The sequence below is a fragment of the Lutjanus erythropterus genome, chromosome 21 (assembly GCF_056507025.1).
Source record: "Lutjanus erythropterus isolate fLutEry1 chromosome 21, fLutEry1.hap2, whole genome shotgun sequence".
In the NCBI taxonomy this organism is placed as follows: Eukaryota; Metazoa; Chordata; class Actinopteri; order Lutjaniformes; family Lutjanidae; genus Lutjanus; species Lutjanus erythropterus.
This window is the reverse complement of record NC_139337.1, coordinates 33,007,134-33,023,343: the sequence shown is the minus strand read 5'-3', so window position 1 is coordinate 33,023,343 and position 16,210 is coordinate 33,007,134. Positions and strand designations below refer to the sequence as shown.

General features: G+C 42.1%; 1 protein-coding gene across 1 annotated transcript in view; it reads left to right on the top strand.

The window, feature by feature from the left end:
• Positions 1-829: 829 nt before the first annotated feature.
• The window catches only part of lama1 (laminin, alpha 1), a 39,429-nt gene continuing 24,048 nt past the window's right edge, over positions 830-16,210 (top strand). The window contains exons 1-21 of the mRNA XM_084746908.1: positions 830-901; positions 3,930-4,100; positions 4,490-4,602; positions 4,712-4,763; positions 5,226-5,416; positions 6,689-6,868; positions 7,806-7,895; positions 8,058-8,175; positions 8,292-8,470; positions 9,230-9,323; positions 9,433-9,578; positions 10,405-10,545; positions 10,632-10,790; positions 10,900-11,001; positions 11,083-11,297; positions 12,430-12,541; positions 13,282-13,392; positions 13,588-13,715; positions 13,874-13,960; positions 14,042-14,253; positions 15,387-15,493. Of these exons, the coding sequence (XP_084603034.1) occupies positions 844-901; positions 3,930-4,100; positions 4,490-4,602; positions 4,712-4,763; positions 5,226-5,416; positions 6,689-6,868; positions 7,806-7,895; positions 8,058-8,175; positions 8,292-8,470; positions 9,230-9,323; positions 9,433-9,578; positions 10,405-10,545; positions 10,632-10,790; positions 10,900-11,001; positions 11,083-11,297; positions 12,430-12,541; positions 13,282-13,392; positions 13,588-13,715; positions 13,874-13,960; positions 14,042-14,253; positions 15,387-15,493 (2,766 nt within the window). The 5' untranslated portion in view covers positions 830-843. The remainder of the gene's footprint in view (positions 902-3,929; positions 4,101-4,489; positions 4,603-4,711; positions 4,764-5,225; positions 5,417-6,688; positions 6,869-7,805; positions 7,896-8,057; positions 8,176-8,291; positions 8,471-9,229; positions 9,324-9,432; positions 9,579-10,404; positions 10,546-10,631; positions 10,791-10,899; positions 11,002-11,082; positions 11,298-12,429; positions 12,542-13,281; positions 13,393-13,587; positions 13,716-13,873; positions 13,961-14,041; positions 14,254-15,386; positions 15,494-16,210) is intronic.

Here is a 16,210-nt window from a genome sequence, read left to right as displayed (position 1 = left end):
TTAATCAGTTAGTTGTTTGGTCCATCAAATGTAAGAAAATGGTGAAAAATACTGTTCAGTTTCCCGAGACGACGTCCTCAAACGTCTCGTTTTGTCCTCAACTTAAAGATCATCAGTTTCCTGTCAGAGAAGAAAGAAAACAGAAAATATCCACATTTAAGAAACTGAAAGCAGAAAGATGTGACTTTTTGTTTCTTTAAAAAAAATGACACAAAACAATTAATTGATCATTAAGATAGTTGACAATTAATTTCATAGTCAATCAATAATCAGTCATTGCAGCTCTAAAATAAAAATCATCCACAGAAACACAAATCAAAATTCATGTTTTCTACAGCAGATATAAATCCAGCAGAATGATTATTCAAAGATGAGGAGTCTCCCCCCCCCCTCACCAGATCAGGTGGTACAGTCCACCTCCACCCCCCTCCTCTTACTGAGCTGAATGAATGAGAAAGGGGGGGTCAGTGTGAAATGCCAACAGAGACTCTGCAGCAACACATTCCTCCTCTCCACGTTTATTCAGCCAGAGAACACAGAGAGGACTGGTCTGAGACCAGTTAGAAACAGTCTGAGACCAGTTAGAAACAGTCTGAGTCCAGTTAGAAACAGTCTGAGTCCAGTTAGAAACAGTCTGAGACCAGTTAGAAACAGTCTGAGTCCAGTTAGAAACAGTCTGAGACCAGTTAGAAACAGTCTGAGTCCAGTTAGAAACAGTCTGAGTCCAGTTAGAAACAGTCTGAGTCCAGTTAGAAACAGTCTGAGTCCAGTTAGAAACAGTCTGAGACCAGTTAGAAACAGTCTGAGTCCAGTTAGAAACAGTCTGAGTTGCTGGTTGCAGGGATGAAGTTGCTGCTGTTGCTGTTGTTGCTGATGGAACGAGCTGCAGCTCAGCAGAGAGGTGAGAAACTTTCTGTTCTCTTCTGTAAACTTCTGCTGAGTTCTTTGTTCTGCTGAGTTCCACTGAGTTCCACTGAGTTCTGCTGAGTTCTGCTGTGGCAACACAGACAATCAGAAATTCACAGTCTGCTAAATTCAGAGCTGATCAACTAATCAACTGATCAGTGTGATCAGAGTTTAGATTATAAATGTTATTTATTAATGAATCATGTAAAATATTATTATACATTATTTCACAAACTGAACTTAAATATTAATGATGTTCTGTTATTTAGTTGTATTTTATCAGTTGATCATGTTTTTTTTTTAAATGAAACTAACATGAAATAGAAAAACATAAAACAGAAACTCAAACTGTTACTATAAAAGTTTTCTAGTTATGGTTGAATTGTTTAGTTTTCATAATTTAAAGTTCATTTTGTTTTTGGATGTTTTCATTTTTTCCAACTGAAATCAGAATAGATGTGTTATTTAATGTTCAGACACTTTTTAAAGAGGAATCTGAACTTTACTGTCTAAACACTCTTTTACTTTTTAATTCAGTTGTTTGAAGGAAGAGGACTGTGGTCCGTCTGCGTCTGTCGGTTCAGTTTTCATCTAGAAACTGGTTTAATATGAAACAAACAGATCCACTCAGTCTTTATCGACCACTTCACGTTAATCCCATAAAGATCGTAAAACGTCCTGTGATTGTTTAATATGAACCTCTTCTGTTTGAATATCGCTGAAGATTTTCCCCGTCGGACTAATAAAAGATTTTATCACACTTTAATCTAGAAACTGTTGAGAATCATGAACTGGATCTGACTGGAAAGCTGAGTTGTATTTCTGGCGTCATGATGTTCATCTCAATAGAAGCTATTTAACTGTAGTGAAGTTTAAAACTTGAACATGATGGAACTAAACTGTTCCTGAGAGTTTCTCACTGCAAGCTGTGAACAAAATATTACTGTCAATGAAATGACAAAATACTCAAAATAAATAACAAAATATTCAAAATAAATAACAAAATATTCAAAATAAATAACAAAATATTCTAAATAAATAACAAAATATTCTAAATAATACCAAAACTCCTATAAATTAATACTAAACTGTTCTACCTGAAAACCAAATTGTTTTACCCGAACAACAAAATGTTCTAATTAATAACATCATTTTCTAAATCAATAGCAAATTGTTATCATTTGATAAGAAAATCTGAATAAATAACAGTATTTTAAATCAGTCCTCAAATGTAACTAAAATATTTCTGAAATCAAAACAGAAATGTTCAACGTGAATAACAACAATAACTTTGTTAGATCTGTTTGTGTTTGACTTTATTTAATGTTTGAAAGACTCAGCTTTCAGATTTCAGACACTTTGGGGTTTTGCATTAATCATTAATCATTAATCATTAACTATTTGTTTGTAGTTCTGTAGAATCAGGGTTTTTTTTAGAGTAGAATCTGTTTTTATGTGTTTCAGCGTCTTAAATCTGAATGATTTATGATTATTGGGGTGAAAAAAGTGCAGAAGTCAAATAAATCACAAAAGAAGAAACAGTGAAACAGCTGGTGATCTGTGTGTGTGTGTGTGTGTGTGTGTGTGTGTGTGTGTGTGTGTGTGTGTGTGTGTGTGCTGATAATCCTATTGATGAGGGTCTTCAGACAATCAGACTGTGTGTCCTGCTGGGAAACAATGCATGTGTGTGTGTGTGTGTGTGTGTGTGTGTGTGTGTGATAATTACTGTTAACGATCGAGCTCCACCTTCTTCCTCTCCTGCCTCCTAAAAACCTTAAAACCTCACCTCACCCACAGAGCTGTGTGTGTGTGTGTGTGTGTGTGTGTGTGTGTGTGTGTGTGTGTGTGTGTGTGTGTGTGTGTTGGTGGGGGATGGGTTAGAGGTCACTCTGAACAATAGACTGATCTCACACACACACAGTCACTTGATGACATCAGTGTGACTCCTCTCGTCTGTGTAGAATCAGCAGCTGAACTCTGATCTGGAATCAGTTCTTTGATTTGGCCTGAAACGAGGAAACAGAAATAAAGGTCTCACATGTGTCTCAGTCCTCAGAGATGAATGAGACATAAACACACGGTTGAAAACATGTCTGTCTTCATGAGGTGTCTCACTGTGGACACACTGATTCATGAAACACACACACACACACACACACACACACACACACACACACACACACACACACACACTGTGGCGTCTTCATGTAGACGCAATCTGAAGGTCTGAAGGTCTCTGTGTTCCCACAACAAAACACTGCATGAGAGAGAGAGAGAGACCACCCAGTTGATGTTATCACACCTCAGCAGCTGATCACACACAACAGTAATTAACATCTGTGTGTGTGTGTGTGTGTGTGTGTGTGTGTGTGTGTGTGTGTGTGTGTGTGTGTGTGTGTGTTGTTTGAGCTGAGTTTGTTTGGTCTAGAGCTCAAAACAACTTTAGTTTTAAGAATATTATTTAAAACCAAATTAGTTTAAACAGTAACTTTGAAGAACTTTGTTAAAAAGAACATAAAACAACTATAATCCTAAAGATTGTTGTTGAAAACTTTAATTATAAAAAAATGTTTTAAAAAAACAACTGTAATGGTAACAAACTTAATTTTAAAAAACAATTGTAATTTTAAACAATTTTGTTTAAAGCAACTTTCATTTTAAAAATTGTGGTAAAACACTTTAGATTTGAAGAATAATTTGTTTAAAGTGACATTAAAATTAAAGAACAGGGAAATTTGATTTCCACTATTTGGACTTTATTGAAAAATTCATTTATTTACTTTTTTATTTTTTCATTTGTTGGTTTCATTCATTCGTGATGCCAACAGGTAACAGTCCAGGTGTCACTCAGAACATCCTGTTGTCATGTGTAGACTTGGTCACATGATCACATGGTGTCACATGACACAGCCTCAGGAAGTACATTGTAACCATGAGGTCTCAGACTATGACTCACCTGAGAGTTTACCTGCAGGAACACCTGATCTAAGAACACAGTTCATTACTCACTCACTCCTTTTCAGGTCTGTTTCCGGCCATCTTGAACTTGGCCAGTAACGCAGTGATCAGCAGTAACGCCACATGTGGGGATCCAGAACCGGAAGTTTACTGTAAACTGGTGGAACATGTTCCAGGACGACGCATCAAGAACCCACACTGCCCAAAATGTGACGCTAACTCTGTCCTGTCCAAAGGTACATAACCAGAACCAGAGGAAACACCTTAACACCACAAAACAAAACCACTCAGTCTACTTTAGAAGCAGAACCAGAACCATTAGGTCTTCCTGAGAACAAGATCCAGAACCACCATGTCCACCTTAGAATCATAACCAGACCCACATGGTCCACTTTACACCAGAAACACAGTCCACCTCAGAACCACAACCAGAACCATTGCATCTACTTTAGAACTACAAATAGAACGACAGAGTACATGTTAGAACCAGAAGAACCAGAAGAACCAGAAACAGAAGTTGCAGCACATAGAATAAAATAGAAGGATTTGTACTAACAGTTGCTGTGTGTGTGTGTGTGTGTGTGTGTGTGCGTGTGTGTGTGTGTGTGTGTGTGTGTGTGTTCAGAACGTCATCCAATCACAAATGCCATTGATGGGACCAATCAGTGGTGGCAAAGTCCAAGTATCAAGAATGGACGACAGTTTCACTGGATCACCATCACACTGGACCTCAAACAGGTAACACACACACACACACACACACACACACACACACACACACACACACAGGTCAAGGTGTTTGCTTACATGTGTAACCTGAGTTCTCTGACTGTTTTTGTGTCTTTAGATCTTTCAAGTCGCCTACATCATCATCAAGGCAGCAAACTCTCCACGACCAGGTCAGACCAAACTCATCACTCTGTCTGTCTGTCTGTCTGTCTGTCTGACCTGTCTGTCTGTCTGTCTGACTGACCTGTCTGACTGACCTGTCTGACTGACCTGTCTGACTGACCTGTCTGTCTGTCTGACTGACTGACCTGTCTGTCTGTCTGTCTGACTGACCTGTCTGTCTGTCTGTCTGACTGACTGACCTGTCTGTCTGTCTGTCTGTCTGACTGACCTGTCTGTCTGACTGACTGACCTGTCTGTCTGTCTGTCTGACTGACCTGTCTGTCTGACTGACTGACCTGTCTGTCTGTCTGTCTGACTGACCTGTCTGTCTGACTGACTGACCTGTCTGTCTGACTGACTGACCTGTCTGTCTGTCTGACTGACCTGTCTGTCTGACTGACCTGTCTGTCTGACTGACCTGTCTGTCTGACTGACTGGCTGTCTGACTTAATGACCTGTCTCTCTGTCAGGTAACTGGATCCTGGAGCGCTCTCTGGATGGTGTGACCTTTGACCCCTGGCAGTTTTATGCCATCAGTGACTCGGAGTGTTTGTCTCGTTACAATGTGACACCGAGACTCGGACCACCGACCTACAAGAGCGACACTGAGGTCATCTGTACGTCCTACTACTCCAGACTGAACCCTCTGGAACACGGAGAGGTGAGACAGGCTGCGTGATGACCTTTGAACTTAAACATCATCAGAACACTGATCTACCAGGTTACAGATCATTTTATTTGAACTACAACTAATGTGGACCGATATTTCAAAGGCACTGAAAAAGAAAAAAACAACATAACAAGATGAAAAATCAAAGATAAAATGTAACAAGATGAAAAGTGACATAAAAGAGGAAATGATGAAAAAGAAGAAAAGTTACTTCAGTCTTGTTCCACTTTATTTCATCGTGTTAAATTTCTTTTGGTTTCATTTTTCTCACCATCTTACAGAATTTTTCATCTCATTAATGTCTTTTTTGTCTTGTTCTGTCATTTTTCCTCTTTTTCAGTGCATTTGATACTTTTTTAGAAATTAAGTGTAAAGATCAGTCGTTCTGTGTGCGTCTGTGTGCGTCTGTTCAGTGTAGCTCTGTCAGTACTGCAGAAACTGTCTTCTCATCTCTCAGCTTGAATCTGACAAATCTGAGGAAAAAGTTGGTCATTTAAAGATCACGGTTTCGCTCGGCGGTGTCCTGATCCACCGTTCCAGTTTAACCTGCTCAGACTCATTTATGCTCATATGGACGGAGCCTTAAGGCAGAAATATATTTGCTTTTAACTGTGTTCACATACGTTTCCCTACGCTTCATGGCTGCCTCACGTTTCCTGCGTCCATCTGGAGCGACGGTTGTGCGCATCCTCAGAAATTAACGCTACGCAAACACATCGGTTAAACAGCAACTTTATCTCTTCGTTCAGTTCAGACCAACTGAACGAAGCAATGCCTTCGGAAATTGAGGGACAGAAGAAAGACACAAGTACAGGACACGATGCAGAAGTTTTAAAAATCCAGTAATATTGTGAAAAATATTCAGCATCAAACAGGCAGTAAAAAAAAATCCTGTCCCTGTGTGATGATGTATTTAATGACGCTGTAGACCACCGCCATCTCCAACGCCGTCTCAACAGGTTCATTATTACAGCCTCCTACAGACGCATCATGTTTGACTCTTTTTCTTTTGATCAACTTTTGACTCTTGACTCTGAGCGGCGTCCTTTCGTAGATGTATTGATTAACATTCATGCCAATGCAAAGGACACATGGAAACATGTGGGCAGTGACGGTTATATTGATTAAAACATATATGTCTATTTTCATACGTCAAGCATGAATGAGGTTGTTTCTGTTCCTTCGTACCCTGATAGATCAGAGGCTGATAAAACTTTATCCTATATTACCTGTCTCTCTCTTTGACCTGTCTCTGTTTCTCAGATCCACACCTCTCTGATTAACGGTCGACCCGGTGCAGATGATTTGACCTCTGACCTCCTGAACTTTACATCAGCTCGTTACATCAGACTGAGGCTTCAGCGAATCAGGACGCTCAACGCTGACCTGATGACCCTGAGTGCCCGTGACCCCCGAGACATTGACCCCATTGTCAGCCGAAGGGTGAGACAGGCTGCCAGAGAGACAGTCAGTTCTTATGAGCTGTGTGGTCACATGATCCTGAGAGTTGTGACATAATTTGATCTTGCTGCCACACAGTCACGTGATTCACGAAGCTCCAATCAGCGCTGCTCTTTTAACCCGTTTGAACGGACTGAATCTGTTTCTTTGTTCCCGTAATGGAGAATAAATATATAATCTGTTTATTTACCAGCACAGTATCTATCAATATTTATAGGTAGTTGTTGTCTAATGATCTACTCTATTACTATACTTGAACTATTGTATGGTTGCCATGTGACACTGAACTGACACGTCTCACCTTGTTACATTTAGGTAACAAGCTTGTAACCATGGAGAACAATACTGCTTTATTTTACTTTCTTTGTAATCACTTCCTGTGATGAAAGGAAGGTAAACTTGTACCTTGAGGAGCTGTGATGCTCAAAACTGTAAACAAAATATGTAATTGTGTGTAACAAGTCAGTGTCAGTGCTTTAGAATACAGACCACATTTCTTGTAGTAACTATACAATAGTTAATACTTAATAAGGTACCTGTTCATTAGAAACTAACTACAGTATAAATTATTTTTAAATTATTCACAAACATCCAGATGATTTCTCAGCAGATCATACTTACCCTGTAATAACAGAATAAGTATCTAGTAGTTAAAAAATAATTTCCGACCCTTATCTCATCCTGTGACTCAGTACTTACATGTAGGTATTTGTAGGTACTGCACTGGTACAGTATTATTAAACAAATACATGTAATTAATGATAATTTCACTTGTAATGTGACTGTAATTACACAGTACATACTAGTACTACTAGGATGTAATCTAAAGTGTTACCATATTTTAAATCTGTTTGCATCAGTTTTCTACTTTTAAAGTATTTTTTCTTAATGAATGAATTATTTATGTTTTGTCTCTCAGTATTATTACTCCATTAAAGACATCTCTGTGGGCGGGATGTGTATCTGCTATGGTCACGCCCAGAGCTGCCCACTGGACCCTGTTACTAAGGTAACAGCATGCACCTGTTCACCTATTTACCTGTACACCTGTTCACCTGTACACCTGTTCACCTGTGCACCTGTTCACCTGTTCACCTGTACACCTGTACACCTGTTCACCTGTACACCTGTTCACCTGTTCACATCTACGTCTGTGTGTGTGTGTCTACAGAAACTGCAGTGTGTGTGTGAGCACAACACCTGTGGAGAAAGTTGTAACGAGTGTTGCCCTGGTTACCACCAACAACCATGGCAACCAGGAACCATCTCTGAGGGAAACACCTGTGAAAGTAAGAAACTCACCTGCCTGCCTCTTCCCCTGTCTGTCTCACCTGCCTGCCTCTTCCCCTGTCTGTCTCACCTGTCTGCCTCTTACCTGTCTGTCTCTCACCTGTGTGTCTCTTAGAGTGCAACTGTCACAACAAAGCAGTTGACTGTTTCTACAATCAGACTGTCGCTGATCTCTCGCTGAGTTTAAACACTCGTGGCGTTCGCCAGGGAGGCGGAGTCTGTATCAACTGTCAACAAAACACTGCCGGTGTCAACTGTGAGACCTGCGCTGCTGGATACTATCGACCTGCTGAGGTACTCACAAATACTGCAAATAACTCCAGTCCCAAAATATGTTTACCTTGTTTCTCTCTGTGATCCATCAGCAGGACACTAACTGTTCAAGTTTTAAAGGTCAATTCTGTCTCATTCTTTCTTGATATTCGTCTTCAGCTGATCAACAGTCCACAGTCTCTGTTGTCCTATTTTGTCCTTCATGATGCACCACACATTTTCAATGGGAGACACGTCTGGACTGCAGGTCCAGGTCTGGACTGCAGGTCCAGGTCTGGACTGCAGGTCCAGGTCAGTCTAGGACCTGAACTCTTTTGCTATGAAGACACGCTGTTGGAACACGTCCACAATGTGTCTCAGCATCGTCTCTGAAATAATCAGGGACGTCTGTGAAGAAGACGTTTTTAATATAGTGCTGCCTGAGGGGTCAAAGGTCACAGACATTCAGTGTTGGTTAGGGTCAGCTGTTTTTGGAACATTCCACAACTTTCATAGTCTTTTCTTGTTTCTATCACAACAGATTGACTGTATATTTACAAAAAACAATAAAGTTTATGGGTCAGGGTTTGTGTTAGTTCTGCATGCATCAAAAACAGATCTCAGGTCAGTTTCTCTGCTGTTGGTCCTCAGAGGGCTGCAGTGTCACTATGGATGATACATCACAATAAAGTTAACCTTTATGTAAAAATTATATTACAGTTGATTAGAACACATTTAACTGTCTGCTTGTGTGTGTGTGTGTGTGTGTGTGTGTGTGTGTGTGTGTGTGTGTGTGTGTAGGTCTCTCCATATTCAGACTTTCCTTGTGTTGAGTGTAACTGTGATCTGAGAGGATCAGAGTCGTCAATCTGCACCAGAGACGAGACACTGACAGGTTTTTTTTCTTTTTTATCATTTATCACATTTATTGTGAAGAATTAACAGGAAATGACATGTTTATTGTGTGTGTGTGTGCGTGTGTGTGCATGCAGGTGTGTCCGCAGGTCAGTGTGTGTGTAAGGAGGGCTTCACAGGTCGTCGTTGTGACCGTTGTGCATTTGGATTCAGAGATTTTCCTCTCTGTGTTCGATGTGACTGTAACCTGTCAGGCAGCGTCAACACTGATCCCTGCAGCCCCTGCATCTGCAAGGTGAACACACCTGTCCTCTGACGTCTCACCTGTCCTCTGATGTCTCACCTGTCCTCTGACGTCTCAACTGTCCTCTGACGTCTCAACTGTCCTCTGATGTCTCACCTGTCCTCTGACGTCTCAACTGTCCTCTGACGTCTCAACTGTCCTCTGACGTCTCACCTGTCCTCTGATGTCTCACCTGTCCTCTGATGTCTCACCTGTCCTCTGACGTCTCAACTGTCCTCTGACGTCTCAACTGTCCTCTGACATCTCACCTGTCCTCTGATGTCTCACCTGTCCTCTGATGTCTCACCTGTCCTCTGACGTCTCACCTGTCCTCTGATGTCTCACCTGTGCTATGACATCTCACCTGTCCTCTGATGTCTCACCTGTCCTCTGATGTCTCACCTGTCCTCTGACATCTCACCTGTCCTCTGACGTCTCACCTGTCCTCTGACATCTCACCTGTCCTCTGATGTCTCACCTGTCCTCTGACATCTCACCTGTCCTCTGACGTCTCACCTGTCCTCTGATGTCTCACCTGTCCTCTGATGTCTCACGTGTCCTCTGATGTTTCACCTGTCCTCTGACATCTCACCTATCCTCTGACGTCTCACCTATCTTCTGACGTCTCACCTGTCCTCTGATGTCTCACCTATCCTCTGACGTCTCACCTATCTTCTGACGTCTCACCTGTCCTCTGATGTCTCACCTATCCTCTGACGTCTCACCTATCCTCTGATGTCTCACCTGTCCTCTGATGTCTCACCTGTCCTCTGATGTCTCACGTGTCCTCTGATGTTTCACCTGTCCTCTGATGTCTCACCTGTCCTGTCATCCTCAGGTGAACGTGATGGGGGCTCACTGTGATCTGTGTAAACCAGGTTTTTACAACCTGCAGAAAAGCAATTCGCTCGGCTGCACCGACTGTTTCTGCTTTGGTGTGTCCGACGTCTGCGAGAGCTCCACCTGGTCCACTGCTCAGGTAACACACACAGACACACCTACGCACAAACACCTGTACACACAAATACACACCTTAGGTAACGCAGCAGAATCATTGTCTTTCAGGTCCTTCATGCAGACGCTTGGCTCCACCCCTCTCAGTCCCTCCACACACACTCTGTTGTCCACAACAACGATCTTCCCATCCCTGGCAACGCCTCGTCTGGCCACACCCACCAACAAGTGCTGTCCTGGACGGCACCTAATAGTTTCCTTGGAAACAAGGTCAGCTACCATTTCCATATTTGGTCATTATTCCATCACTCAGACAACTATCTGTCTGCCTGTCTGTCTGTCTGTCTGTCTGACTGTCTATCTTCCTGTCCGTCTTTAGCTGGTGTCCTATGGAGGTTTCCTGAACTACTCTGTAGTTTACAACATCCCATTGGACAATGAAGACCGTTCTCTCCCCGCCCATTCTGACATCATCATTGAGGTGTGAAAACAAACTTCAGTCATGTCATGTCTAAGTCGAACAACAGCCAGACTGACCTGATCGTCTCTCTTTCATCTCCAGGGAAACGGTCGGGCTCTTTGTCTCTCACCTCCTCTACTCCTCTTCCTGTCTCCGCTTGCTGAGCGCCTGGTTGCCATAGCGATGTCCGAGCAGCAATTCCTGGACATTCAGACGGGCAGTCACGTCACCCGCGACGACCTGCTGTCAGTCCTTGCTGACGTGACATCACTGAAAGTAAGACTTCACCTGAACGCCTCTGCTGATGGACCAATACGGTGAGAAAACAAAGTAATCTGACTACTTGGGCTGAAGCACAATTATTTTCAATTGATCCGTCAATTATTTTCTTCATTTTTGGTTAATTTATCCTCGTCAGCCACAAAATGTACAAGTTGTTTGAATTTTTTTCACCTGCGTTTAAAAAGAGGAAACACAATTAAACAAGATGACAAACGACGGGACAGACGGGACAGATGGGACAGACGGGACAGATGGGACAGACGTGACAGACAGGACAGACGTGACAGACGTGACAGACAGGACAGACGTGACAGACAGGACAGACGTGACAGACAGGACAGACGGGACAGACGTGACAGACAGGACAGACGTGACAGACGTGACAGACAGGACAGACGTGACAGACAGGACAGACAGGACAGACGTGACAGACAGGACAGACGTGACAGACGTGACAGACAGGACAGACGTGACAGACAGGACAGACGGGACAGACGTGACAGACGGGACAGACGGGACAGACGTGACAGACGGGACAGACGTGACGGACGGGACGGACATGACAGACGGGACAGTCGTGACAGACATGACAGACAGGACAGTCGTGACAGACGTGACAGACGGGACAGACGGGACAGTCGGGACAGACGTGACAGACGTGACAGACGGGACAGTCGTGACAGACATGACAGACAGGACAGTCGTGACAGACGGGACAGACATGACAGACATGACAGACAGGACAGTCGTGACAGACGGGACAGACGGGACAGTCGTGACAGACGGGACAGACGGGACAGTCGTGACAGACATGACAGACAGGACAGACGGGACAGACGGGACTGACGTGACAGACGTGACAGACGGGACAGTCGTGACAGACATGACAGACAGGACAGTCGTGACAGACGGGACAGACGTGACAGTCGTGACAGACATGACAGACAGGACAGACGGGACAGTCGGGACAGTCGGGACAGACGGGACAGACGGGACAGTCATGACAGACGGGACAGACGGGACAGACGGGACAGATGGGACAGTCGTGACAGTCGGGACAGACGGGACAGACGGGACAGACGGGACAGAGACACGACATGGAGACATTTAGACCCATTTTTCTAGTTTTGCCTGCAATGACTTTGTTCATCTATTAAATGCTTTCAGGTTCAGTTCAGTATCTCTGGACTTTGCTGATTCGGGCTCAGTTTCTGGGCTTCCTGCGGTTGCCGTGGAGACATGTGAATGTCCTTGGGGTTACAGCGGCACTTCCTGTGAGGTCAGTAGTTCATTTCACTTCATCAGCTTATTGTCAGCACTAAACAGAAATAACATTATTATACATTTTCACTGATGAACACAACTTCATGACATTTGAAATAAAAGGTTAATGTTATTTTAGACAAAGTGCATCACTGTCACATGATTTCAGCGTCACAAAGTGATTCGTGTTCAGTGTGTTGATGTTTAACGCCCCTGACGAACTCTGTGGTTTCGTTTAGACACTTGTTAGCAGCAATCTTTTTTGAGACGTGGACATTTTTCATGCTGTAGAACAAAATGTGAAAAACTCTTCAGCTGCTTTCAGACATCGAGCGAAAAACAAGTTCAACAAACACTGACTTGAGACGAGAAGCGCAGCTGATCACGTGATCATTTAGTTCGGTCCTGCAGCTCACTTTTACTTTCTAATGGTAACATGAGGTTTTCATGCTAATGCTACATTTTTAAGGCTAATGTTTTATGCTGATTACAGGTTTTAATTATTTTTTAACATTAGTTTTGTTGATTCAGTTTTAATGCTGACAATACTTTTATATGCTCAGCTTACATTTTATGCTAACTTTCCTTTTTTATTTAACATTAGAGGCATTTACTGACATATTTTATGTAGTAGAAGAAGAAATCACTTCAGCAGACGTCTGTTCTAATACTGAGAACATCACCGTTTTCTTTTTGTTTGTTTGTTTGGGTTTTTTATATTTATGTGTTTTTCTGTGTGTGTGTTGTGTGTTGTAGGCGTGTCTCCCAGGTTTCTACAGGGTAGGTGGAGTTTTATTTGGAGGAAACTGTATGCAGTGTGAATGTAACGACCACGCCGCTGAGTGTGACATCACTGGAGTTTGTCTGGTGAGTTTGAACCAACATGATCAAGTAAATAACCAATAAAGCGATTAGGAAAAAAAAAACAGAAAAACATGGAGGATGTGTTGAGTTTCAGACATTCAGTTATGTTGCCGATAACAATTTAAACCCTTCATGATTAATGTCAATAAACACTGTTACTATGGTAACAGACTTAACGTCCGTTTGTCTGTCCTTTAGGGTTGTACCCATAATACCACTGGTCCTCACTGTGATCAGTGTCTTCCTGGTTTCTACGGCGATGCCACCGAGGGGACAGCAGATGACTGTCAGCTGTGTCCGTGTCCTCTGACCGTGACGTCCAACAGGTGAGATTCAAAAAAACTTCATTAGTATGAAGAAGATTTGACAATTTGACAGTGTGTGAGTATACACCTGTGTGTGTGTGTGTGTGTGTGTGTGTGTGTGTGTGTGTGTGTGTGTGTGTGTGTGTGTGTGCGTGTGTGTGTGTGTGTGTGTGTCTCAGTTTCAGTCCCACCTGTGTGCTGGAACCGTCTGGTCAGGTGTCATGTGACCAGTGTCAGCAAGGATACACAGGGACCAGCTGTGAGAGGTGCGCATGATTGACAGACTGATCCACAAATCAGAAGCCGCAAGCTTGCTGTGACACCTGTCTGCCTCTCTGTGTCTCCAGGTGTGCTAGTGGTTTCTATGGTAACCCACAAGTGGTGGGCGGGGCCTGTGTCCGCTGTGAGTGTAACGGTAACGTGGACATTAGCGAGGCAGGGCACTGTGACACCGTCACCGGGGAGTGTCTGCGTTGCCTCGGTAACACTGCTGGGAGACACTGTGAGGTCTGTCTGCCTGGTTACTATGGAGATGCCGTGCACACCAAGAACTGTCAGGGTGAGACACACACATGTTCCTCATTGACGGCGGGTGGTGTGGAAGGGGCTCGCAGCTCTTCATCGCCCTCAGTGGCCACTTGTGGTACTGCAGGACTGAAAGTTCAGCTAGTTCAGGAATTTATCAGGAAACACACACACACACACACACACACACACACACACACACACACACACACACACACACACATACACACACACACACACACACACACACACAGCAGGAATGTTGATCTTTTCAAATCCAGATTAGAATTGACCTCTGACCTCTTTGTTCTGCTGTCACATGACTCTGTCTCTGTGGCCCAGTTCCACTCCGGCCCCTCGTGGTCTCTTAAATTGGGGTGGTCTCATATGTATATATATATATATATATATATATATATATATATATATATATACATATATATACATATATATATATACATAATCCAGCTCATAATTGTCTTTTTTTTACTTGTTTCATAACAGTTGACAAAATATTTACAAAAAATGTAAATGTGTATTTATCTCTGAAGGACTGTTTTCATGTTGTTTACGTTGCTGTTACTTTTTAATTAGTTTTAATGTTAATATCATGTTTTTATGCTAACGTTGATGCTGGTATTAGTTTATATATTACACTTTAACATTTCCTCTGATTCAAACAACAACCAAAAGAAAAACACATACTCCACATGTTTGGATCTACTTTTCAACTGATAAGGTTGTGACAGGGACAATTAATCAATAAATGGATGAAATGATTGACAGATTAATCGACAATGAAAAGGATTGTTAGCTGCAGCAATCAGCCACAAAAATGTATAGAAACAGCTGTTTGCATTGTTTTGATTCTGAAACGGGATATTAAAGGTTTAATAAACGTTTATAACCCGGTGATTAATATTATCCACCAGGATTAGTTTCATATTTATTATTATTTATTCAGAATGATGCTCGTCGACTGCAACAACAACTGACTCAAAGACTCATGGGAGCTGTAGTTGTTTTAAGTTACAGAGTGGGAACACAAACCAGTTTTAACCTTTTAAAAATGAAGAAATACATCATCTGAAAGGGGCGGGGCTTTACATCAGAGGGAGGAGCTTCAGATTCAGACTGACGGTGGGTGGGGCTCTCTCTTTCTCTCAGACTGCAGCTGTGATGTCAGTGGCGCCCTCTCCGGCGTGTGTGATGTCACAACAGGTCAGTGTTCATGCAGAGAGAATGTGACAGGACGCACCTGTGACAACTGCAAGGTGAGACACACACACACACACACACACACACACACACACAGACACACGCAGACACACAGACACACAGACACACACACATACAGACACACACACACAGACACACACACACACACACACACACACTCACACACACACACACACACACACACACACACACACACACACACACACACACACACACAGACACACTAAGATCTTTATTCATTTTTCTGTTCAGAACAAATAATTCAAACAAACTGAATGTTGCTCCTTTTTATCAAATCGAAGACAAACAGTGTCTCAAACGTTGTGATTCTTTGTTATTGTTTTTCATGATTCCTGAATTGATTTTTTTATTGTATTTTTTCATGTAGTTTATCATTACTTCAAAAATATTTAATTATTCTATTTTGTATCTTATTGATCATTTCTGTCTGCAGTTTTAAAAGGACAGTTTTTGGTTCTATTTATTTTGGCCAAACCTCTTATTTTATTTATCATGTTATGATCTTATGAAATCAGCCTGATGGGCAGAAACAGCTACAGAATCAAGATATACAGTTTATGATTCTGTTTTCACTTGAACTTCTGCTAAAAAAGCAAACAAAAATTGTAATAAATTGTAAAATCACAGTACTTGAATCACAATAATAGATAATAAATATCATGATAAAGGTTTCTTACCTTTATTTGATAATTACATAAAATATTTAGCATTTTATTTTCATTTGAATTGAA